This window comes from Pseudorca crassidens, chromosome 2, assembly GCF_039906515.1.
Source record: "Pseudorca crassidens isolate mPseCra1 chromosome 2, mPseCra1.hap1, whole genome shotgun sequence".
Taxonomy (NCBI): Eukaryota; Metazoa; Chordata; class Mammalia; order Artiodactyla; family Delphinidae; genus Pseudorca; species Pseudorca crassidens.
In genome coordinates, this window is record NC_090297.1 from 7,353,494 (window position 1) to 7,378,488 (window position 24,995).

At 57.5% G+C, this 24,995-nt stretch overlaps 2 protein-coding genes across 15 annotated transcripts in view; one reads left to right on the forward strand and one right to left on the reverse strand.

Annotated features, from left to right (window-relative positions):
* PIK3CD (phosphatidylinositol-4,5-bisphosphate 3-kinase catalytic subunit delta) overlaps positions 1–12,905 on the forward strand; it is a 50,815-nt gene extending 37,910 nt beyond the window's left edge. For 4 of the 7 annotated variants that reach the window (XM_067719465.1, XM_067719448.1, XM_067719475.1 and 1 more), the window contains exons 4-23: positions 179–407; positions 508–737; positions 1,156–1,335; positions 1,651–1,800; positions 2,264–2,353; positions 3,354–3,575; positions 4,297–4,393; positions 4,497–4,627; positions 5,119–5,418; positions 5,510–5,631; positions 5,830–5,973; positions 6,144–6,243; positions 6,389–6,567; positions 6,662–6,774; positions 7,000–7,078; positions 7,623–7,790; positions 8,376–8,499; positions 8,697–8,842; positions 9,014–9,146; positions 9,796–12,905. In XM_067719465.1, the coding sequence (XP_067575566.1) occupies positions 179–407; positions 508–737; positions 1,156–1,335; positions 1,651–1,800; positions 2,264–2,353; positions 3,354–3,575; positions 4,297–4,393; positions 4,497–4,627; positions 5,119–5,418; positions 5,510–5,631; positions 5,830–5,973; positions 6,144–6,243; positions 6,389–6,567; positions 6,662–6,774; positions 7,000–7,078; positions 7,623–7,790; positions 8,376–8,499; positions 8,697–8,842; positions 9,014–9,146; positions 9,796–9,933 (3,075 nt within the window). In that variant the 3' untranslated portion in view covers positions 9,934–12,905. The remainder of the gene's footprint in view (positions 1–178; positions 408–507; positions 738–1,155; positions 1,336–1,650; positions 1,801–2,263; positions 2,354–3,353; positions 3,576–4,296; positions 4,394–4,496; positions 4,628–5,118; positions 5,419–5,509; positions 5,632–5,829; positions 5,974–6,143; positions 6,244–6,388; positions 6,568–6,661; positions 6,775–6,999; positions 7,079–7,622; positions 7,791–8,375; positions 8,500–8,696; positions 8,843–9,013; positions 9,147–9,795) is intronic. The other 3 variants (XM_067719483.1, XM_067719502.1, XM_067719492.1) reach the window with 3 other exon arrangements.
* LOC137215008 (beta-catenin-interacting protein 1) overlaps positions 11,868–24,995 on the reverse strand; it is a 151,823-nt gene continuing 138,695 nt past the window's right edge. For 6 of the 8 annotated variants that reach the window (XM_067719530.1, XM_067719515.1, XM_067719525.1 and 3 more), the window contains 10 exons: positions 23,420–23,582; positions 19,738–19,794; positions 18,294–18,451; positions 17,083–17,231; positions 16,563–16,789; positions 15,907–16,077; positions 15,422–15,567; positions 14,245–14,380; positions 13,762–13,946; positions 11,868–13,429 (listed from right to left, as the gene is read on the reverse strand). In XM_067719530.1, the coding sequence (XP_067575631.1) occupies positions 13,232–13,429; positions 13,762–13,946; positions 14,245–14,380; positions 15,422–15,567; positions 15,907–16,077; positions 16,563–16,789; positions 17,083–17,231; positions 18,294–18,451; positions 19,738–19,794; positions 23,420–23,582 (1,590 nt within the window). In that variant the 3' untranslated portion in view covers positions 11,868–13,231. The remainder of the gene's footprint in view (positions 13,430–13,761; positions 13,947–14,244; positions 14,381–15,421; positions 15,568–15,906; positions 16,078–16,562; positions 16,790–17,082; positions 17,232–18,293; positions 18,452–19,737; positions 19,795–23,419; positions 23,583–24,995) is intronic. The other 2 variants (XM_067719555.1, XM_067719547.1) reach the window with 1 other exon arrangement.

Below are 24,995 nucleotides of genomic sequence, written 5' to 3' on the forward strand. Positions count from 1 at the left end.
AGGGACGGCGACTCCCAGTGACCCTGTGGTCAATGCTCAAGGGACAGAGAGAGTAGTGGTCCTGGGATCTTGCCTTTGCCCCCTTGTCAGGGTCGTGAGACGAGCCTCCACCCGCCTCCCGGCTCCCTGGGGCCCCGCCCACCGTAGGGGAGGAGCTGACCGGCCACTTCCCTTCCAGGTGTTGTGGCACCGAGCCCAGTATGAGCCGCTGTTCCACATGCTCAGTGACCCCGAGGCCTACGTGTTCACCTGCGTCAACCAGACCGCGGAGCAGCAGGAGCTGGAGGACGAGCAGCGGCGGCTGTGCGACATCCAGCCCTTCCTGCCCGTCCTGCGCCTGGTGGCCCGCGAGGGTGACCGGGTGAAGAAGCTCATCAACTCGCAGATCAGCTTGCTCATCGGCAAAGGTGCCCTGCCGAGGCCAGGCCGTCCCACCTCCGCCGGGCCTGCCCCCCGCCCCCGCCCCGCCCCCGAGCCCCACGCTGACCCGGCTCCCCTGCCCCTCAGGCCTCCACGAGTTTGACTCCTTGCAAGACCCGGAGGTGAATGACTTCCGAGCCAAGATGCGCCAGTTCTGCGAGGAGGTGGCCGCGCACCGGCAGCAGCTGGGCTGGGAGGCCTGGCTGCAGTACAGCTTCCCCCTGCAGCTGGAGCCCTCGGCGCGGAGCTGGGGGCCGGGCACCCTGCGTGTCCCCAACCGGGCCCTGCTCGTCAACGTCAAGTTCGAGGGCAGCGAGGTGAGCGGTGGCTCACGCCGGCCCGTGTGCTGCATGCAGGCTGCCGTGTCCACGGGGGACACTTCCCCTGTGAGACTCCCGGTCACCCACCAGCCTCCCCAGTTCATCCTCCTCCCAGCAACATCGGGTGGTATTTGTAGGGTATCCATTGCATACGAGGGGCTTGGCCAAACGTCCCACCCGGCGAGTTCCACAAGGCAGAGTGACCAAGAGGCTTTGGTCCTCGGTCCACTCACGCATCCAACAGGTGTTTCCTGGTGTCGGCCACGTGCCATCCTCAGAGCCTGCCGTCGTGGAGCTCACATTCAGGGGGCAAGGGGCGCCTAATACTTGCAGACGGGCCAGCCCACCCGCTGTGCCCCAGAACCCCGTGGGCTCTTCGCAGGCGTGGAGGACTGACCCTCCCTCCTCCCCCTAGGAGAGCTTCACCTTCCAGGTGTCCACCAAGGATGTGCCCCTGGCACTGATGGCCTGCGCGCTCCGGAAGAAGGCCACGGTGTTCCGGCAGCCGCTGGTGGAGCAGCCCGAGGACTACACACTGCAGGTGAACGGGAAGCACGAGTACCTGTACGGCAGCCACCCCCTCTGCCAGTTCCAGGTGAGGCCTGGGGTCCGGGAGGGGTTCCTGGGTTCCCTGCAGTCCTGGCCTGGGGCCTGGGTTGGGGCGGCGGGGGGGCGGGAGCTGGTCCTCGGCCCCTCTCGAGCCCGACAAGCCAGACCTTGGGGGTCACGGTGAGAGTGCGCCCTTGCTGGGCTGGCTCTCCCCGTGAGCACAGGGAGGTGGGCGGGGGCAGGAAGGGCCAGCAGGAGAGGCCCCAGAAGGCCTGGCGTGGGCAGGGGCCAGCGTGGGGCATCCCTGGGTAGCCGGTCGTCCAGGGAACAGTGGAGCCACTCACCCCGCCCCCCATCTCAGTACATCTGCAGCTGCCTGCACAGCGGGCTGACCCCCCACCTGACCATGGTGCACTCCTCTTCCATCCTCGCCATGCGGGATGAGCAGAGCAACCCCGCCCCCCAAGTCCAAAAGCCACGCGCCAAACCGCCCCCCATTCCTCTGAAGAAGGTGAGCTGGCGCCCTGCACTTACCCTCCCCTGCAGCCCTCCTTCCCACCTGAGGTCCAGCCCTGGTGCCTATTGGGCATCGCCCTGGGCCAGCCATAGGTCCAGGGGTCCCTTGTCTCATGCCTTCTGGTTGCTCGGGATTGAGAGTTGGGCCTCTGGGCTGGGGTGGACTCCTGTCTGGACTCCTGGGGCAGCCTCCAGTCCTGGCGCTTGGCTGCCTGCCCCTCCTGTCTCCCGTGCTGTAGGCAGAACTCCATGCCCTGCAGCGCTGCGTGGGGGGGGTGGTTTGGGCCCCCTGGGGCGCCTGCACGGCAGGTTTTTTGGTAAAGGATGGCGTTGCGGGCAGGAATCTGCAACACCCTTGCCGCCGCTGTGGCCACGCGCCCTGGCAGCGGCCGGGAGCACAAGCCTCCCCTGAATTCCCCTGCTTTAACGCCCCCGCTTCTCCCCTCCACCCCGCCCAGCCCGCCTCGGTGTCCCTGTGGTCCCTGGAGCAGCCTTTCTGCATCGAGCTGATCCAGGGCAGCAAAGTGAATGCCGATGAGCGGATGAAGGTAGGGGCTCCTGGGCCTGGAAGGGCCCGGGGAGTGCGTGTTTTTTGCACAAACACGGTGGCTGTGGCCTGGAGAGGTGGCGGAGGAAGAAGGAGGGGGGTGTCACACGAAAGCCACCTGACCACATTACCCAGCATCCCTGCCGGGGGTGGTGATGAGCTGCTTCAAAACAGGAAGGGGGGAGGGGAGCAGGCCAGCCGGCCAGAGAGGACAATTCGGAGAAACCGGGCCCAGCGAGTTCTGGGTATTGACTTTGGTGGAGGTAGTGGGGCCAGGCCCAGCCCAGGGATAGAGGAACCGCAGAGCCTGGGAGGTGACAGACGCAGAAGGGGAGCCGCTCCAGCTGGGCCGGGGCCAAGGCCACGGCCACCTCTGGGTCGTACACACGCCCACCTCCTCTGGCCTCAGGACGGCCCTGTGAGGTGCAGGTTTTCTCGTCCCATTTGCAGGACGGGAAACCCGGGTCCAAGGAGGTCGGGGCTCTTTGGGGAGCACTTTTTGGTTGGGGTAGTTTCACAAGCAGGGCAGGCGTGGGCTCCCATGGGTGAATCCTGGAGGGCTGCATGGGCGGCCGGGCCATGAGGAGGCAGGGCGAGATGTGCAGGCGGCATTAAGTCCTTCCCTGCCTACAGGGGCTCCTGCCCCTTCTGAGCAGCAGGGGCACCCTTTGGTGCTTAAGCTAGAAGGGCCCCTGGAGTTCCCGAGCCCTGATGGGGAAACTGAGGCCCAGAGCAGGGAGCCAACACACCCCAGGGTCCCGCAGTCAGTGGGGAGCACAGCCCACGCAGCCCTCCCCTTCCCCCCAGGACCACACCTCCCCCTCAGGCAGCCAGCCCTCCCTTTTCCGGACCACCTTCAAGCACCTGGCGGGGGAGGGTTCAGACCCATGTGAAATGAGGACCTTTCAGGAGGAGATTCGAGCCTTAGGTGGGAGGGACACCCCGGCGGGAGAGGGAGTCTGGGCCTCTGCAGCCTGCCACCCGCACCGTGCCTTCCCCAGCTGGTGGTGCAGGCCGGCCTCTTCCACGGCAACGAGACGCTGTGCAAGACGGTGTCCAGCTCGGAGGTGAGCGTGTGCTCAGAGCCTGTGTGGAAGCAGCGGCTGGAGTTCGACATCAACATCTGCGACCTACCGCGCATGGCCCGCCTCTGCTTTGCGCTCTACGCCGTGATCGAGAAGGCCAAGAAGGCTCGCTCCACCAAGAAGAAGTCCAAGAAGGCGGTGGGTGGGGCCGGTCGGGAGGCGCTCCGTGATGGGCCCAGTCCAGTCCCGCAGCCCGCCCCGGGGCCACTGCTCATCCTGTTCCCAGCATCTCAGCTGGCACGCAGCCTGGGGATGGGGTCCAGGAGGGCCTGTGAACCCCAGCCTCTCCACACCGTGCGTGCGCACACACAACACACACACACACACACACACACACACACACACGCGCACGCGCGCACGCACGCTAGCCACCACCCCTGCCTGCCATGTGATGGTGCTGGGTTCCTGGGCTTATGAGCACAGTGACTCGGAATATCTGGGCCTGGGCCTTTGGTCCTTGTAGGAACCTGGAGGGAACTCCCTGCCCTGGAAGGACAAATGCAGTGTCCTTGCAGGGGGCGGGGTGGCCTGAGTCAGCAGCCAGTTGGAGACAGAGTGGTGGTCGAGCACTGAGTCACTGGGCCCAGGATGTGACTGACCACCGAGCCACCCTGACTCACTCGTAGCTGAGCTGGGCCAGCTCCCTAGGGCCTATGTGGTTTGTTTGAAGCTTTCTCAAGAAGCCGAGAGTGGGATGCATCCGGGAGCAGAAGGGAGTCGAGGGGTGACTGACTCTGCCAGCTGCTTCACAGGGAGTCTGGGCAAGGGTGGGAAGCATGGTCTGGCTGGGCCCATCCTGCAGGTGAGCAAACGGAGGCTTTCTGGCGGCTGGCTGTGACCTGCCCGGTTTCTCTCCCAGGACTGCCCCATCGCCTGGGCCAACCTCATGCTGTTTGATTACAAGAACCAGCTCAAGACCGGCGAGCGCTGCCTCTACATGTGGCCCTCCGTCCCAGGTTGGCCCAGGCCAGGAGGGAGAGGCAGAGGCCAGGGGATTGGGGAGCTGGGTCCCACACGTGATGACATTCCCCTTGCAACTCCATCTGTCCTTGTATCCAGACGAGAAAGGGGAGCTACTGAACCCCTGTGGGACCGTACGGAGTAACCCCAACACTGAGAGCGCAGCCGCCCTTGTCATCTTTCTCCCTGAGGTGGCCCCCCACCCTGTATACTACCCTGCCCTGGACAAGGTCAGTGAGGGGGCCCTCGCCATTTGGGGTCCAGGACCCACCCTGCCCAGAAACCTCGAAGCTAAAGGTTAACTGTCCTGACCCTGCCTCTGGGGCTCCCCAGGACATGGTCCCTGCACCCCGTGAGTTGCCCGGGCTGGGAGCTGGGTGCCCACACACGCTTGGGGGCTTCCTTGACTCTCTGGAATCCTCATGTGTCCTAGAGCAGTGATTCTCAACCGGGGGCCGCTTTGCCCCCCAGGGGACTTTGGGCAATGTCCAAAGGCATTTTTGGTTGTCACAACTAGTGGGAGAGATGCGCCTGGCATCTCATGGGCGGAGGTCAGGGATGCTGCTAAACGGCCTGCAGCACGCGGGAGAGTCCCCACCACTGAGAGTCACTGGCACACAAAGTCAGCAGTGCCGAGGTGTTGACGCCCGCCCCGGGGGCCCCACAGGCCAGGCTGGCCCAGGCCCCGGGGTTGCCGCTGACAGCAGGGTCGCTCTTGCAGATCCTAGAGCTGGGGCGGCATGGGGAGCACGGGCGCTTCACGGAGGAGGAGGTGAGCTGGGGGCCGTGGGCGGTGGGGCGTGGACCTGGCTGCAGCCCTCACCGCCCCCCCACCTCCACCTGTGCCCCTCAGCAGCTGCAGCTGCGGGAGATCCTGGAACGCCGGGGGTCCGGGGAGCTATACGAGCACGAGAAGGACCTGGTGTGGAAGATGCGGCACGAGATCCAGGAGCACTTCCCCGAGGCGCTGGCCCGGTTGCTGCTGGTCACCAAGTGGAACAAGCACGAGGACGTGGCCCAGGTGGGCGGCAGGGCCGGGGCCGGGGGAGGGGGCAGAGTCTGGAGCCAGACCGCAGCCTGCGCCCCCTGCCCTGACCACCGGCACCCCCCAGATGCTCTACCTGCTGTGCTCCTGGCCCGAGCTGCCCGTCCTGAGCGCCCTGGAGCTGCTGGACTTCAGCTTCCCTGACCGCCACGTGGGCTCCTTTGCCATCAAGTCCCTGCGGAAACTGACGTGAGTCCCGCGGGCTTCCTCATCTTCAGAGGGCGGCTTTGCCCCAATGGCCCGGGTCTAGCCACTGGCTGGGGACCTCTCCTGGGGGCCTGCTCAGGTGAGGCTGGCCTCCCGCCCCCTACCCTGCCCCCTCGCCAGCTGCAGACCCTCTCCCGAGCCGTGAAGCTCCGGGCCCCAGCCAGCCTCCCTTCTCTGCAGGGATGACGAGCTTTTCCAGTACCTGCTGCAGCTGGTGCAGGTGCTCAAGTACGAGTCCTACCTCGACTGCGAGCTGACCAAATTCCTGCTGGACCGGGCCCTGGCCAATCGCAAGATAGGCCACTTCCTCTTCTGGCACCTGCGGTAGCTGCACTCACCTGGAAGGCCACGGGGAGGAGGGGCCTCTTGCCTGCGGGCCTCGTGTCTCCGCCGGCCAGCCCGGGTGTCCTCGGTGGCTGGGTCCTGCCGGGCTGGGAGGGGCTGTGTGGCCCCGCCTGGCGAGGCGAGGCTCAGCCCCTTCTTCCTCCCTCCAGCTCCGAGATGCACGTGCCCTCGGTGGCCCTGCGCTTCGGCCTCATCATGGAGGCCTACTGCAGGGGCAGCACCCATCACATGAAGGTGCTGATGAAGCAGGTGAGGCTCGGGGCCCCTGCACCCCTGCCTGGGCTCTGCTTTGGGGCAGAGTTGCCCCGACCCCTGTAGAGCCGCGTGGGCCAGGCTGAGGCTCGGAGCCTGCCTCGGCAGCTGGCCCACGCTGCCCTCCCATCCTCCTGGCCAGGGGGAAGCGCTGAGCAAGCTGAAAGCCCTGAACGACGTCGTCAAAGTGAGCTCCCAGAAGACCACCAAGCCCCAGACCAAGGAGCTGATGCACCTGTGCATGCGCCAGGAGACCTACCTGGAGGCCCTCTCCCACCTGCAGTCCCCGCTCGACCCCAGCACCCTGCTGGCTGAAGTCTGGTGAGCCCCAGGCCCCAGCCGGGGCCTCCCCACCTTCTCCCCTCCCCCCAGGCCCTGAGGAGGGCCCGCTGCTGACTGCGGTCTCGTCCGGCAGCGTGGAGCAGTGCACCTTCATGGACTCCAAGATGAAGCCCCTGTGGGTCCTGTACAGCAATGAGGAGGCGGGCAGCGATGGCACCGTGGGCATCATCTTTAAGAACGGGGACGGTGAGCAGGCCGGGCCCCGGCCAGGGACCCGCTGAGGCCTTGGCTTCCCCTCGCCCTGCCATGCTACCCTCGGCGGGGGCACCTTGCAGTGGGGGCCAGGGGCAGATCTCCTGGAGGGCGAGCTGACGAAAACACAGAGTCTTGGGACTCCGGGGCCTGGGCATGGCTGGGATTGGAGAACCCACCAGAAACTCATGCCTTTCCTCCCCGGGGGTGGCTGCACAGACCTCCGCCAGGACATGCTGACCCTGCAGATGATCCAGCTGATGGACGTTCTGTGGAAGCAGGAGGGCTTGGACCTGAGGTGAGAGGCCCTCCCGTCATCCACTTGTGCCTGCACCAGGCTTAGGACCATACCCCGTCGGAGGGGTCCCCTGTCAAAGCTGACATTACCACCTCAGCTGGAAAAAAGACTGGCTCTTCTAAGAAGAGCAGGGACCAGTTTGAAACTCGGGGTCAGGGAGGCGATAGGGCCGCAGGATGAGGGTGGAGAAGTCCAGCCCTGGCCCTTTGCACTGTCTCCCTCCATTGGTCCCTTTGCCTCAAACATCCCTGGCTTCCTGCCCCATCATCTTCCAAGCCACCTGGATTTTTCTTTCTGAGCAAACATGAGTTCAGCCACGGTGCCGACTCTTCCTCTCTGCATCTTGGGTGCTGGTGTGGCCTCTCCAAGGAACCTTCCCTGGAGCCCTGGGAGTCAAGGGCTCGCCCCTAGTACCTGCCTCCTCTTTTCAGCAACTTGAGTAGCATCTCCTGCAGCCTTTTTGGGTTAAGCTCCTCGGGGTCAAGAAGCCCCTGGGACAGCCCTTGACCACTGTGTCCACCTGCCCCTCCTCCCACCTGGCTAGGATGACCCCTTACGGCTGCCTCTCCACCGGGGACCACACAGGCCTCATCGAGGTGGTGCTTCACTCAGACACCATCGCCAACATCCAGCTGAACAAGAGCAACATGGCGGCCACGGCTGCCTTCAACAAGGATGCTCTGCTCAACTGGCTCAAGTCCAAGAACCCTGGGTAGGTTTCAGGCCCAAGGGACAGATGCCCTCTCCTTCCCAAGAGGCAGACCTCGGGAATCAAAGGCAAGGAGGACGGACTTTGACTGTCTCTGTGGCTTCTTGGCTCAGCTGAGGGCCATCCCATAGATGCTGTGGGGTGGGGGGGTGGGGGAGTGGGTCAGGTCTCTGTTCCCACATGTATCAGTTAGTTATTTCCGCATAACAACCAGCCCGAACTTAGGGGCCTAAACCACAAATCTGCAACTTGAGCTGGCTCAGCTGAGTGGTTCTTCTGCTTTAATCACTCACACAACTGCTCTCATCTGGTAGTTTGACTGGGCCTGGAGGATTGCATGTCTGGGGCTTCTCTCCATGTGGCCTCTCATTCTAGCCTCAGTTTCCTTCCATGACAGTAGGGGAGGTTCAGGAACTGCAAGGTGTCTTAAGGCCCAGGCTCTGGAAGGTGCCCAGCATCACTTCCTCCATGTTCTGTTGGTCCAAGCAAGTCACAAGGCCAGATTCAAGGGCAGGGGACATAGACACCACCTCTTGGTAGAAGAAGCTGCAAAACGGTGTGGCCGTGGTTTCCATCCCTGCCCCCCAGGGAGGCCCTGGATCGAGCCATTGAGGAGTTCACCCTCTCCTGCGCTGGCTACTGTGTGGCCACATACGTGCTGGGCATCGGCGATCGGCACAGCGACAACATCATGATCCGAGAGAACGGGCAGGTAGGGGTGGTGTGGGGCTGCCGTGAGCATGGTGCCTGCCGCCCGGCGCTGGCCCGCTGGCCGTTCTGCTCTGCACACGGCTGCTGGCAGAGCCCCCTATCCAAGCCCTTCCAGCTCCCTCTCCCTCCCCAGGCTCCTCTGGGTGAGGCACCCTCCTTTTTGACTCCTTTTGGGTCTTTGCTCTTCCCTCCCCTCAGCTGTTCCACATTGATTTCGGCCACTTTCTGGGGAATTTCAAGACCAAGTTTGGAATCAACCGTGAGCGAGTCCCGTTCATCCTCACCTATGACTTTGTGCACGTGATCCAGCAGGGGAAGACGAATAATAGTGAGAAATTTGAAAGGTGAGGGTGCCTCAGACCCCCGAGATGCCCCTTGGTGCCGGGGGCGGTCAGTCAGAGGACGCTGGAGCTTTGTGGGCGCGGCTCCTTCCAGGGTGAGGGCGGGCTGGCCGGCTGGCTGGGGTGCAGGGGGACGGGAGAACCCAGGGCCCGCTCCCTGACCTCCCACTACAGGTTCCGGGGCTACTGTGAAAGGGCCTACACCATCCTGCGGCGCCACGGGCTGCTCTTTCTCCACCTCTTTGCCCTCATGCGGGCGGCAGGCCTGCCTGAGCTCAGCTGCTCCAAAGACATCCAGTACCTCAAGGTAAACGCCAGGGCAGGGCCCCGCCAGGCAGGAGACCAGGGAGCCCCAGACTCCTCAAGGCACCCCCCCCCCAACCCCCGAGCGTGGTGGACCCACAGGGCCCTCCTGACTCGTGTGTGTTCACACCGGCCTGGGACCCGGGTCTGGCAGGAAGCCACCGGCTCTGGCCCACCCTCCCGTCCTCCGAAGGCTGCGGGCGTTTCCACTTGTACAAGAGGGTTCCCTCCATGGTTAAAAACTGTCTTTCCTTCCTGCGTCTTTTCAGTTTATGAGACGCTGGGGCGGGGACTGAGGTGGGGGGGCCATGGCCCCCGAGTTCCTGGGAAGAAGCTGCTCCCTCCCTTCTTCCTCTTGCCAGCTTCCAGTGGAGAAGGCCAAGCCGCCTGCCTTTGGAGCCAAGACCTCCGGGCTCAAGTTGGCATCTTATTTTGAGGATGGGGCGGGGCAGGGGCCGCCTTGGTTGGGGTCGGAACGAAGAGCTCTTCCCGGGGGAGGTGTTGGGTGGCGCCCTCCTGGCTCCCTTGTTGCAGTTCTCTTAGGAGGGAGCGTTACCTGCCCAGAGTGGGTGGAGGTGCAGGGAGACGGGGCTCCCTGCTGAGCAGGGCCCAGGCCCCTCCGTGGGACGCCCATTGCTTCCATCTTGCCTCAGGATTCTCTGGCATTGGGGAAGACGGAGGAGGAGGCTCTAAAGCACTTCCGGGTGAAGTTTAACGAAGCCCTCCGGGAGAGCTGGAAAACCAAAGTGAACTGGCTGGCCCACAACGTGTCCAAAGATAACAGGCAATAGCAGCCCGTCCAAGCCCTGGGCCTGGAGACAACCGAGCTGTCAGTCTTGGGAGCCGGGCACCCTCGGCCACCCTCCGGGACCTGAAAGGCTGGACGGCATCCTTGGGAAAGAACCTACACAACTGCCTTTTGTTTACACTGGTTATTTATTTATGACTTGAAATGTTTCGGGAACTAAACAGCCATACATGGAAATGTACCCTAATGTGGGGAGGGGCACCGTCCTCCCACTTCCCCATCCAAGCCCTGGGCTTTGATGGGGAGACACTGTGAACCCGGCACCTCGAGGCCGCATCTCGCCGAGGATCTGTGACCTCAAGTCTTCCAGCTGGTGGGTCTGGAGCCGGCAGAGATGATTCTCCCGTCCGGGAGCTGCCTCCTCCCCAGGCTCCTGCCGTGCTACACCGGTCCTGGTGCCTGGCAGTGACCCGGTACCTGCTGTCCAGACAGGGCACCCACGCCTGTTCACCCCCTGCGTGCCCTCCACTGACTGAGTTCTGGGCAGCCCCCAGAGGAGGCCTGGGTACCCTCTAGATTCAGGGATGATTGCTTTCCACTTTTTTTTTTTTTTTTTTGCGGTACGCGGGCCTCTCACTGCTGTGGCCTCTCCCGTTGCGGAGCACAGGCTCCGGATGCGCAGGCTCAGCGGCCATGGCTCACGGGCCCAGCCGCTCCGCGGCACGTGGGATCTTCCCGGACCAGGGCACGAACCCGTGTCCCCTGCATCGGCAGGCGGACTCCCAACCACTGCACCACCAGGGAAGCCCTGCTTTCCACTTTTAAAGCGACTCCTGGGTACGGGAATTCATCTCTGCTGTAAAGTGACTTTGTTTGCGGGTGAGAAAAAAAATAGCCAAACTACTTTGCTGAACCTCTACGGCTCGGGAGAGAGGCGCCAGCGCCCATCACATATAGCGCACGCTGGTCCTCGAGACACATTAAAAAGGCCTGAGCTTGATTTAGCTCATCCTGGTCATGGATCAAGACACAAGCAGGTGCGAGTACTTTGTGCAATTGTATGTGACCTCCCTCCTCCTAAAGCAGGTTTTAGGTCACGAAAGACCTGATCTCCTCTCCACAACGCTCACCTTTGAGAACCTGCTCCCAGTACCCAGGCAGCAGAAGCGTGAGAGTTAGGGGTGTGGTGGCATCTTTTCCTCTGACGGTACTTAGCTTGAAATGATTCAGGCTCAGCCTTAGGTGCGTCTGAGGAGCTCGAGAAATGCAGGTTCCCAGGCCTCCCTCAGCCTTCTGGAGCCAACTCTGGAGATGGGGCTAAGAACCTGGGCTTCTGGAAGCCCACAGGTGAGCTTCATGTATTAGCAGCCGACTCGGGACCCACAGGGGCGACACCACTTACCTCTCAAAAGGCTTTGCACGGCTCAGCAGAGCCAGAAGTAGCTGCCCTGTCAGCAGCCCTGGTGCACGGCTTCCAGAAGAGTCCAGGTGCCAACTCTGTTTCTTGGTTCACGAGAGGTGGCCGAGAGGCACTGCCCATAGCAATCCATGCCACCCACAGAGCCCCACTGACCAGACTCTGGTTCCCAACTAAGTGCTGAATTCATCAGACCCATCCACCTGTTTGGAAATAGGAAAAGCCGAGTGTACGTCTACTTGTTATTTATTTGGACGAGTCTGTGCTTCGTGGTGTGGGCAGCACACTGCATATACACAGCAATAGCCGGTTGGGTGCATGGCCTGTGTGCCTGACGAGAAGAGTATTTTCTATTTTTTTTAAATCATTTGATGTTTCTGTATGGGAAAGGTGAGTTCAGCGTAACTGATGTAGGTTCAACAGTCTGAAACCTTGAAATGAGAGGTAAAAACAGATTAAAAGAAATAAAATCCTTGGTATGTTATGTTCTTGGCTCAGAAAGAAGCAAGAGGATGCAGGATTAAGATGAAAACAAGACCCAAAACAAACCGCTCTCCCACTGGAGTTAGAACAGACTTTATTGTATGTATACACTTTCTGACCTATCATCAATATACACATCTGAAAAGTGATACCACGGCGGCTACAGACAGCGCGGAGGGTCCCCTCTACGCGTTAGCGTCTATCCACGGTCTAAACAGAGCAGCGACGGTGACAGTACATGGAGGGGTGGCCACACACGACACAGGACAGCTGGCAGTGTCCTCGAAACTAGCAGTTATGATCACAGAACAGTGTTCAAAATTATTTTCCCCCAGTTTTAGAAATCTAAAAATTTACACGTAAATTTAAAACCACGTGCTGTAGGGGTTTTTGCTCCTGACTGCGGTTCTCTCCCTTCACCACCTACTGGGCATGGTTTCACCCCCCGGGGGCTCTGGGGAGGAGGGGCGCAGGTGCTCGGGGAATCGAGCACTGCCTTCAGGCCATTGGGCGTCATTTCCGCCAGGTTCTGAGTACGGATCCCCCAGGCCTGTTGCTGTCTCCAGACCAAGTGGTCTGAGGGTCTGCACCATCCACATGATCGAAACATACTCTCACCGGCAAGGAAACCTGCATCTATTCAGTATGGACCCCAAGGCTGCACCTGAGTCCAGGTTCCCGCGTGAGGAAATGCCAGTCCTTGGAGAAGGGAGCAAACGTGGCCAGGGACCCCAGCTCCCTGCAGCCCTCAATGGGTAGAATCCCAAAGAAAAGACCTGGCCGTTTCCAGCCTCCAAAGAGGGGTCCCTCATCCGGTCCCCTCCTGCCGGGCAGCAGATCAATGTCTGTGCTCCTTTCTCCTCATCTTGGGGTGGGGTGGGGGGCGGGGTGGGATGGGCAGGGTCTCCGGTCCCTGCCCTCCCACGCTCAGTGTCTCCGCTCCACTTTGCATCCAGCCCCGGATTATGCTAGCACAAAAGACACGAGGAATCCCAATTTATTTACAAAATATTAAAAAGTCAGTTCATCATCTACATATTAACCCCATTCTGCCATTTTATACATGCACTAGTTTGGAAAAAATAAAAACTTTTTTTTTAAAAAAAAAAAAAGAAGAGGACTACCAGGTAGGAGTGAGCAACTCTAACCCTTTGTCAAGGAGTCCAGTCACTGCAGCTTTTCTGGAGTTGACATCAGCCACAGAGCGAGCGTCAGCTCCTCACATAACTTAAGAGCGAGCAGGGCGGACGAAGGGAGGGAGCAAGGGGGAGCCTATGGCCCTATACACCAAGCGTGGGCGGAGATCGGCGACGGGGAGGCTCTGCAGACCTACTGGCCAGGATGACTCTGTACATCGTGGACCCTTGGGGTGGGCACAGGGATGACAGCAAAGCCTCCTGAAGCAGGAAAGAAGGCGACGGCGGGCGGGCACGGCCGCGGCTCAGTAGCTGAGGGTGGAGTCGTCCCACTCCAGCTGCTGCTGCCGGCTCGCAGTCTGCCGGTCGCCGGGCTCCACCCCCTCCTCCTCGCTGCTCTCCGACTCGGCGCTGGTGATGTCATCCTCCTCGTCCTCGGCGTCGCTCTCCTCCTCCTCCTCCTCCTCCTCCTCTTCCTCGCTGCTGTGCTGGTCCTCGTATGTCTGACAGAGAGACACGGCGACCAGGCGATGAATCCAGCCCCTCCCCCGCCCCAGCTGGTGACCCAGGGTTTGTCCACCGGCTGGAAGCCACATCCCACGACCCAGCAAGAGGGGCTGGACTAGGCTCCTCACCAAAGACGAAGGGAAGCACAGCTCCGGGCACCAGCCACAGCCGGACCGTGACCCTAAAGCAGGCCCTCCCAGGCCTCAGTTTGCCCACGCGGGGTCATGGTGCGGACCACGCAGAGCATGTGAGCTTGATGGTTAGCTGAGCTTCCCCGGGGCCCTGGCCTGCAGGGGTTCTCAGTCGGGGCGTCACCGCCCTCGCCTACCTCCATGGGGTTCACGGTGATGGTCAGGGCAGAGTCGTCCCAATCCATCTCGTTCTCTTTGCCGCTGTCCTGGTCCCGCATGGTCCTCTGGTGAGCAGCCCGGATCCGGAACACTCCCAGGATGATCATGAAAACCAGGAAGCTGACGCACACCACGATGACGACGGTTGCGGTGCTGGGGACGACTGCGGGGGAGAGGAGACAGGACGGCTGTGATGACGAGACCCGACCCGGCCCGGCCCGCCGTGTGCCCTTGGCCTCCACTGCTTGCTCCGTCCACCCCCAGAGAACGGGAGGAGCTCCGAGAAAAGGCTCAGCACGGGTTCAAGTCTGGGTTCGGGCCCCCACCGCCCCGTCCATGCTCCGGTTTCCTCGTGTGACGTGGAATAACAGCCAGGCCGCTGGTGGCTGTTCTGAGCGGCGGTGGGGGAAGAGGGGGGCTGAGCTCACGGCAGGAGCCGGGGAGGGGCGTCCCAGGCCTACCTGCGAACGGGTGGGGGTTGGCCAGGTTGTGACCTGAGAGGTCAATGAAGGAGCGGTGCTCGGGGTGGACGAACTGCGGCTGCGCGGCCATGTGGCTGGCGTGCTCCACGGGGTTGGCCGTGTGGATGACGTTCACCTGCAGCGGAGACACAAGGGCAGCCTGAATGTGTCCGCGGATGGAGTGGACATGCACTTGACCAGCACCACCGAAGTGGGCCCTGGACCGGTGCTGGCGGGCAGAGAGAAGAACAGAAGCGGCCAGGGAGGCTGCTGTGACCACGTGACGCTGTCACACAGCCAAGAACATTCTGCTGTTGGAATAGCTCACTTTTATTGTATCTAATAAAATAATTCATCCACCACAGACTGGAGAAGACACAGCACCACCACTGGCCCTTCACCACGGGTGGTTCGAGAAGCCCGGGCACACCACATTGCCCCTCTTTTCCCAAAGCTACAGCCACGTGAAAGAGAGCACAAATCAGGGCCTTTATTTCCTTTCAAATCTGCTACCCTTCGGCTCAAAGAAAACACTCATGGGCTCTTCAGCCCTGGGAGTTTAATTCTGCTGCTACGGGGTCACAACGGAAGCGTTCAATTGCTGAGAGTAACTTTGGGTCCATTTCTCCAGGGCACAGAAGCTCCGAGTGATACGAAAGGTGTCCCAGCAGGACGAGTGCCCTCTGGCCATTGCGGCCTAAGTCCCCACGACCACGTTCAGTGGAGAGCAGCCCTGCCGGTGCTGGCGGCAACCCTCGCCCTGCGCCAAGGATCTATTCACGGCAGGGCCAGCCATCTGCAACGAAGCCCCGGCTCCCCCGGTGAAAGCAGTGTCAAATCTCAAGAAACAACCTTGCCCCTCAGCCCGAGGCACAGACCGCCACTCGGTCCTGACCGCCTCCCTCCAGAGGCCCCTCTGACTCTCAGGCTAAGGCAGCCTGTGAAGGGGGGGCACCGTGCTGGGCCCCAGCCCACCCCGTGTATAACCTGTCCCCCCAAACCTCTGCAGGTCTAATGGGGAGCAGTCCCCCGGCTGGGAAAGGCAACCCACCCCAGGATGAACCTAAACAGTTGCCACCACGAATGCTCTAAAAATCGGCATTGGCAAACATCAGGGCCGTGAGCGAGGCACCCGGTCACCACGCTGCTGCCCTGCTCAGCACAGCCCGGCACCCACCTCCACCTGGAACTCGTTGCTGACGTAGCGACCATTCAGCTCGGAGCAGACGAGCTTGAACTTCCGGTCAAGCAAGGACCTGGTGTGCCAGTTCCGGTAGCGCAGGAGGTGCAAGACCTCCTCGTAGCTAGCCATGGTGTCGACACCTGCGGGGAAGACAGCAGGGCTGAGCTTAGGGACACGGGCCGAGGGCGAAGGCAGGCTGCAGGCGGGCCCCAGAGCCACCCGGCCGCGCGTCTGGCTTGCCAACTGCGGGGGCGTCGTCCCCTGATGAGGGGCAGGTACCACACACGCCCAAACTTCCACCCGTTATGAGGACTGGACACCAGGCAGAGCTGTGCTCCCCTTCCCGTCTGGGAGAAGGTGCGTGGCCACCACTCATCCTTTCCCACCTCCTCCAGGACTCTCTCCAGTTGCTGAGCTGGGAGGAGGTGGGCGCTGGGCTCTGAGCCTTCACTCTCCCAGTCTGGGGTCTGGCCTCTCACCTGTGAAGACCACACCCAGGTCAGAGCTGCTCACTTCGATGCCCTTCTGCTGCAGGCGGGCCGTGTCCACTTCTAGGCTCTCCTGCTCTCGGTTCAGTTCCTCTCCCTCCACCGTGACCTCGCAGGTGTCTAGGTCGTGGACAATCTCCTCTGACACCAGTGACTCTTGAACTGCAAAAATGGCCCAACCGGAAATAGCAGAGGCTGTGGAGCCCAGGGAGGTGCTCACAGCGACAGCCTCTCTGCTCATCCTCCAACTCACAGAGGCCTTTTAGGGACCACGGATGGAGGTACGGGACAGTCATTTTCAAGAATTGGGGGTGCTTTATGTGTCTAGGAGGACTGGCCACCAGGAAGGCCCGAGAATGGGGGGCCAGCCAGCAGGAGCACCCCCACAGCAGCAACCCCTGCCCTCTCAACCCACAAGAGCCATCCCAGATACTGACGTCAAGCTGGAAAAAAGATGAAAGGACCCTCTAGGTGGGTTTCCAAAGATCATAATGAGCTCTGGCCCACGGGTCCGATTCCAGAAGCAGACCCAAGAACAGCATTAAAACATTCAAGTCTACAAAATCACAGAGGAAAAGGGCCAAGGAATAAGCAGCAGCAGGGGGGTTTCAGCCGCCCACTTCTGGGCGACGGGTCTAGGCTGTCACCTGTGGGGTCCTCGTCCCCTTCTCCTTCGGGCTCCACCTCTCTCGTGATGGTGCTGATGATCCGAAGCTCGGGGAAAAGGAAAACCCCCTCCGCGCTTTCAAATTCGGAAGCCGCTCGGGCGAAATGGTGGATGCCACTCAGACTGATCTTGGGCTCTTCCGGCTGCAGAACCATCACGTAGCCATCCAACGCGGGGACTGAGAGGCAGGCGGCCTCGTTGAAACACCTGCCGACAAGGGAGGGGATGGAAGGGTCAGGGCTGTAAGAGGCGGCTTCTCTAGCCACACGGACAAAGGCGCTCGGAGGTGGACCCCAGGATTCCACGACCACCTGGCGGACAAGATGCCAGCCGCTCCCAGAATGGGCTTCCAAACATCACTTAAACTTTCTGGTAACGAGGGACAGATCACCTTTCCTTACAGAAGGGAGGCTGGGTTGACTTAAAAACCTAAATACACACATTCTCTTCTCAAGGGTCACTGAGCAAAGACAGGTTTATTGTTAAAAGTCAGCACATACTTGACCACGCTGCTGATTTTGAGTCTTCGGATCCCGGGTGTGGGGAACTGTCGTGAATTCAGGTAGGAAGTGTGCTGCATGGCCTTATCCAACTCCGCCACGTCCTCTCCCTCCAAGGCCAACACTGACTGACTGGGGTTGGCTTGGATCTGAAATGGCACCGAAACAGAGAGACAGGAACAGAATAAGGTTCTAACGGCAAGACGCTGAAACCACAAACACTCTGACGACGAGCATTAGCTTGGGACTGATTCGAATTGGTGACTTGGAGAAGAAAAGCTCACATAATTCCAGTGACTGTGACCCTATTACATGATGGTAAATATCTAAAGCACAGACAGATCTGTGACATAATAAATATATATTTGGTCTTTGTCCCTGGTTTCTGGCACAGAGCTCCTAAAACTTCTGGAATTTCCTGACGGACAGGGGCATCTTTTTTCATTCCTAATAAGCCCCTTTCAGCCGCCCCCAGAATTTACCTTAATGAGGTGACTCTTGGATGCGGACTGGTTGCCAAAGAAACCAACCACGTGATTACACTGGACCTTCAGCCTCACCTCTAAACTCTGGGGAGGGGACAGAGACTGGAGATTGAGTTAATCAATCAACAGTGGTCAATGATTCGGTCAATCATACCTACATAACAGACCCTCCACAAAAACTTCTCAACGACAGGGTCTGGAGCGCTTCTGGGCTGGTGGACACAGCGAGGTGCCGGGAGAGTGGTGCACCTGGAGTGGGCGTGGAAGGCCCGTGCACCCTCCTCCACTCCTGGCCCTGGGCCTCCCTTCCACCTGCTTGTTCCTGAGTTGTATCCTTCATGATAAACCAGTAATAGTAAGTGAACTGTTTTCTGAGCAGTTCTAGCAAATTATTGAACCTGAAAAGGGTGAGGGATTGTGGGAACCCTCGACTTTTATCAGCCAAGTGTGGGTACCAGAGGCCCAGATCCTTGCAGCTGGTACCAGAGGAGCAGGCATGTGGGGGGCAGTGGGGCCTGCTGCCCACTTAGCGTCAGGACTGAACTGGATTACAGGACGCCTGGGGAGTCGGGGTCCAGGAGCTGGAGAACTGGTGTGAGAAAGACACCCCACACGTGTAGTGTCGGAGATGCTGTGAGTAAAGGCAGCTCAGGACCAATCACCGTTGGTCCTTACGCCAACAGCCTCCGCACCTGTGCCTGAGGAAGTCGTGGGTGCTGGTGTTACCTTGACACCGCTGCCGCTGCCTTCGGGGATATGCAGGTCTAGCCCCTCTTTACAGGTATACAGACAGTCAATCACTTTTTTATCTGTGAGCTTCCCGGAACGGATCGTCAGGCCAGCCAGATTACCTCGGAAAAACTGAGTCATGTGCAGGTCACCACCTGCAGAACACGGGGGTGGAAAAGCAGAAGTTGTGAGTGCAGCCCAGGGCCTCCTGCTTCACTTTTCAATGTGATGTTACCGGTGGTGGCAGCCTGATGGGTGGACATGCGGGTTAGTTCCTACCAGATCCTGTTAGCCTTGCAATCGACATGGAAGCACAATGAGGAAATTAAATGGTTTATGGTCATGCACGTGGCCCGGAGAAGAGAGGAGCTGGGGGTCCCTCCCCAGAAGCCAAGAGGTCCCGTGAGTGTCCCCACACATGCGGCCACTTCCTGGTAAGGGTGGCCCTCGCTGCACCCGTCATCATGGTACACAAGTGATGTCCTACCAGCGCCAGCCTCTTCAACCACTGCCTGGATCCGGCGCTGGGTTTCTTTTTTTTTTCTTTTCTTTTTTTTTGGCTGCACCGCGACCAGGGATCAAACCCCAGTCCCTGCACTGAAAGCGCCAAGTCCTAACCATTGGACCGCCAGGTAATTCCCCTGGGCTGCTTTTTCTAACTGAGCACACTTGGGGAATACACACAAACTTGGGGATGAACGTACACAGGCAGGAGTAGAAAGATAAAAGGAATGCTAAAATCCTACCCTGCACAAAGCCTAGTATCAAGGCCGCCTACACGGGCTATTTTGTTGAGTCCCAGTGTGCCTGTCTCCTACTACTGAGGATAACTGGGAAGAGTGAAGATGTTACAAGAAAAAGCAGAAGGTGGCCCTTGACAGACTGTAACAAAGAGCCAAAACCAGGAGGTACTAAACCCTGTTCTTACACTGGAGGAGGAGGAGAGACCAATTGTCAGCAGCATGCCTGGCTCCGGATAAGGGACGTTAGATACTGAATCGTCACTAGGGACCGAGATTTCTAAGAAACATTATTTAAAACTTATTATCAGTCAGGACAGAATATCTAGCCACGAGTCTTTTCCTGTCTCCTGGTTCAGACACACGAGAAGCAGGAGGTGGCCTCCCAACCAAACTCAGCCTGTGAGATTTCAGCGGGGCGCCTCACGCAGTGGGATGGGGTAACATTTGATGAGGAAAAGAAAAAATTCCCATTAGTACATTGCATTAATGAGTCATCTGTTCTCACTTCAACTGGGATCAGAATGGGCAGAAAAGGGAAATCCCATGATGCAGTGGGGTAGCGTAAGGCAAAGCAGCAGCTCAAAGAGTGTCTGGGACCAAAATGCAACTTGGGTGTCTCATGCGAAATGCACAATGAATGGATGTCTCGTCTTTAAATGAAACACAATAGTGAACCGTAGGCAAGGAAGTCCAGCAACCTGCAGAGGCCACAGGCACAGGCTCAGTTTCATTGTCATTTTCAACTCCTGAATACTCTGTAGAAAAGCAAGACAGACAATAGAAAAGGACCAAGAGGTTAGGCTCTTCAAACTGGACCTTGAAAATTAGTTTTGAAAAGCTACCAAACACAAACACAAAGAGAACAATTGCCCTCCCATCCCTCCTGGGGACACACTCCACACCTGGATGAAAACTGTACTTGATCACCTTTTCCCAAAGGGATAGTTACCACTCCCGTGCTTCTTTCCATTCTTTTTTTTAAAAATTTATTTTATTTAAGTACAGTTGATGTACAATATTGTGTTAATTTTACAGCAAAGCGATTCAATTATACATATATATATTCTTTTTCATATTCTTTTCCATTATGGTTTATCACATGATATTGAATATATTGTAGTTCCCTGGGCTACACAGTAGGACCTTATTGTTTATCTCTTTCCATTCTTTTATTCCACCTTCCGGCGGCCTCCTTGCCAAAACACAGGTCAGATTCAAAATGAGATGAGTAACAGCTGTGCACTGGATTCACTGATCTCCTCAACCTGTCCAGGCAGGACACTGGGAGGTGGCAGCTGGCGCTGACGGCAGAGACGTACCTGGTGCAAAAGGCATCCACCCTGGACCACAGCGCCGGCCTTTTTAATGGGGAAGACACATGTCAGCGCCCAAAGCCTGGTGTGTAGTGAACATGTATGTCTTTTTTGAAAGCTCAAAAGGAGTTCACATCGGTTCACACTTGGATGTCACTCACATCCAAGTGACAGACGAAAGAAGGCATTTTTAACCAGTTTTTCTGAACAGAAAGGGAGAGTCGGAGGTTAAGGAACTCACCCAGAGAAACATAATCGGTGATGGGCCTGGGGACAGCGGCTGTGGTTCCCGACCAGCGTTCTGGGTCGAGGCACCCGCCCAGCGACGGGGGACAGAAGTTCCACCCTCCAGACCGTGCGATGGGTGCACTGCTTCCCTCTCCCCGCCCCACCCCACGGCGCAGGCCTCACCACCTTTCCTGCTGCGGCCACATGGGGACGAGGCCAGGTGTGCACAGTTGAGCCCCGGAGCCCACACGGCTCCCACGTCCCCCTAACACACAGTTACAACTGACGTTTCCGTTGATCCCATGAAGCGGGCCTCCAGCCCAGGCTCCCCACAGTGAACTTGAAGGGGAAGGGACTTCAAATCCCCTGAAAGGAAGAAAGGAGATCTTCTTCCCCCATTAACTAAAATTTTTAAAACTTGTGTTTGGTTTGGAAATGTACAGGCAGATTCTTCTGGCTGAGGATGCTGAGAGGGCTGAGGTAGAAAGAGATGAGAAAGGATAAAAACTGATTGCCATCTGATGGCAGAGACACTGTGACATGAAGAGGAAGGCAGGGTGGGACGGGGGGGTGGGGGTGGGGGTGGGGGTGGGGTATTTTAACCCATGTAACAAAGTTTCCAGAATACAAAATAACATTTAGGTTCACACTTGTATTCTCTTTTTAATATGTAAATATCATGCCTTTTTAAAACTTTTTATTTATTTATTTATGGCTGCGTTGGGTTTTTGTTGCTGCACACGGGCCTTCTCTACTTGTGGCGAGCGGGGGCTACTCTTGGTTGCGGTGCGCAGGCTTCTCACTGCGGTGGCTTCTCTTGCTGCAGAGCACGGGCTCTAGGCGCGCAGACTTCAGTAGTTGCAGCACGCAGGCTCAGGAGTTGTGGCCTGCAGGCTCTAGAGCGCAGGCTCAGTAGTTGTGGCGCACGGGCTTAGCTGCTCCGCGGCATGTGGGATCTTCCCAGACCAGGGCTCGAACCTGTGTCCCCTACACTGGCAGGAGGATTCTTAACCACTGCGCCACCAGGGAAGTCCCCACACTTGTGTTCTTATTCTGTGTTTTTTTTGGCCGCGCCATGCAGCATGTGGGATCTTACTTAGTTCCCTGACCAGGGATCAGTGGAAGCGCAGAGTCTTAACCACTGGACATCCAGGGAAGTCCCTTGTATTCTTATTCTTATTTTTAAAATCATTACTCAGAAATTATTGTTTAATTTGGGAAGGAAGTTTGAACTAAAATTTTAAGAGTAACAACTATAAGCTTCCTGAAATTTTAAGCGTAACAACTAAAAACTTTCTAATAATTTATTCCTCATTCCTTGGTCTCACGTTCTACTTCCTCACAGATGGACTGTCACCAGTAATAAATCTGGGAATTTCCTGAAGAAGTTCACTGTGAAATACTGTCTTATTCTTTTTCATATGGAAGGATCTGCGGGAAAATTATGAAATTCAAATTCTCCTAAAAGCAGCAAAACTGTCGTGGCATTTAGGCTCTTTCACAAATTTCTAACCTAACTCAAGGTATAATGTTTCCAAAGGGAAGGAAAAAGAAGGCCTATTTAGCAGGTACATGTAGTGATGATGACGCCCTGAAGTAACACAACACACAGTCATGGGCAAAGTTGGAGGGGGGGGGGGCCCATGAACCTTGAGAGCAGACCAAGGGGTCTGGGAAAAATCACATGCTTAATTTTTACTAACTTCTAAAATTTAGTTTTCCCTTTGGTTATAAATGTCAGCTGCAAATCACAGGGATATTAGAAGAAACTATGACTGTGCCGCCAGGTACCACGTCCTACCAGCTGCTCTGCTGTAGGTACACAGCATGGTTGCCAAGCCCCTCCTGCTCTGCCTCCCGGAAGTTAACGGAGGCGCCTGATCTTCGTGAGTTAATGAAGCGGCACAGGTGTTACTACTTTACAGATCTATCCTTTTAGTACTTTGACAACCGTATTTCAGTTTAATTGGTCGCCTTTGAAATCCTATGTATTTTATTTTGTTTCACAGACTAATAAGAAATTATCCTGAGAAAGGTCCATAGGCTTCACAGACCACCAAAGGACTCCGTGGCACAGAAAAGGGTAGCACCCCTGGTTTGGTGGGTCAGAACACTGGGCCTGAGTGCACTGGCTCCAGTGGTTCAAATCCTAGCACCACGTAACCAGCTGGTAACACAGCTCACTACTTCTCTGAGCCCCGGTTTTTCAGCTACGAAATAGGGATAAAAAGAGCTGCTGCCCCGCAAACATATTATTAGGATTAATGAGATAATGTATGTGAAGCCATTGGCACACAGCCTGCCACTCAGAAAACAAGAATAAAAGGTATCGTCTCGCTGGCGGCTGTCATCACATCCCGTCCTGGTCTTCCAGCAGAGACGGCCACGGACTCTCCCCCAATCCTCACTGAAGGTGCTCCCGCCAGGTTATCAAGTGCTAATCACTCTGACGAGCCCTCCTGGCCGGAGCAACTCATGTGTCTGTGCCTGACGGTTGCCTCATTGCTTTTGTAAACTTTCCAACGAACAGGTTAATTCATAAATAATTTATAAACAAGGTCCTCAATGACACTCTCCCTCTGCATATCTCCTCCTGGACCCCCAGGAAAGGAGTTCCCATCCTTTAACGCCTTCATCAAGCATCGTAAATAGAGCCCTCCTGGAGCCTGGCAGCAGCCGTGCCCCCCAGAAAGGCTACACCAGGCAAAGGAATGAAAAGAGAAAGGAGAGGACAGTAAGGGATGTGAGGCTCTGAGAGGAGCCTGTTTCCACCAACAGGGCAGAGAAGAAGTACTGAATTCTCGAAGCCTGGAGGGGACGGGGTGCCGATGACAGTTACCTTGCCAGCAAGCTCCAACCATGAGCTGGGTTTCGATCTTGGACGCATGAAGCGGGTAGTCTTCAGTCACAGAGAAGGGCTTGTGAGAGACGCCGTCCACATAAAGAGTCACGTTTGGGATTTCCACGTTGAGGACATAGTGATGCCATTCCTCGTCACAGACCTACAAGGCCAAGGGGGTGGGTGGTTAAGTGTGAAACGTCCACCATCCCTCTCACCCAAAGACGCAGCCATGAGAGCGACATAACTGGACACAAGAACAAGTCACCCAGAATGAACCTCTGTCTTCCTAAAAAGGAAAAGACTTAAAATGACAACAACAAAATACGTCTCATCCCACCGCATCTCACCCCAAAAGGTTAAGGTGACATTACCATCTCTAGGACGCTTCAGACTTGGGGGCGCTACTCATTCGTCATGTGACAGGACCCCAGACAGGGAGCTGCCCGATTCCCTTCTGCCAAGAGCATGACACCAGGAAATTCTCGTATCAGCAGGATGGACACCACCCAGGGGGCTGGCCATTCCTTTTCTGGATCAAAATGAAAAACGTGGCACTTCCACATTAACCACTGTGGCGCGGTGGTTAAGAATCCGCCTGCCAATGCAGGGGCCACGGGTTCGAGCCCTGGTCTGGAAAGATCCCACATGCCACGGAGCAACTAAGCCCGTGCACCACAGCTACTGAGCCTGAGCTCTAGAGCCCGCGAGCCACAACTACTGAGCCCACGTGCTGCAACTACTGAAGCCCGCGCACCTAGAGCCCATGCTCTGCAACAAGAGAAGCCACCGCAATGAGAGCCCACGCACCACAACGAAGAGTAGCCCCTGCTCACCGCAACTAGAGAAAGCCCGTGTGCAGCAACGAAGACCCAACACAGCCAAAAATAAATAAATAAATATTTTTTTAAAAAATGAAAAATGCCTCCAGTTTCTGAACGAGGCCCACTACAGCACATGTGCTTTCTTTTTCGGTTCAAAGGTGATGGTCTAAATAAATACGAACATACAGCTCAGATGGCCAAATTCAACTGAGCTCCTCTCCTATCATGAAGGAGCAGCTCCCCAATATCTCCCCTGTTGTCACGTGGGGTGCTGGTCTGCAGTCTCCAAGGCCTGGCTGGTCTGGCATTCCCTGATTTCTGGCTTTAGAGGAAGAGGCAGACATGCAAGAACAGGGACAGGCAGAGAAGGAGACGCTATGGGATGAAATTTCTAAAACTGTATTTTTAAAAAGCCTGCCCAGGGACTTCCCTGTGTGGTCCAGTGGTTAAGAAATCTGCCTTCCAATGCAGGGGACGTGAGTGTGATCCCTGATTGGGGAACTAAGATCCCACACGCAGCAGGGCAACTAAGCCCGCACACCACAACTACTGAGCCCGCACACCGCAACCAGAGAGAAGCCCCTGCATCACAACTAGAGAGAAGCCCACGTGCCGCAACGAATAGCTCGCGTGCCGCAACTAAGACCCGACGCAGCCAAAAATAAATATTTAGAAATAATAAATAAATAAAAAGCTTGCCCAATTTACCTTTAAATTCTAAGAAACTGAACCAAGGAGAAATCAAGAGCTAA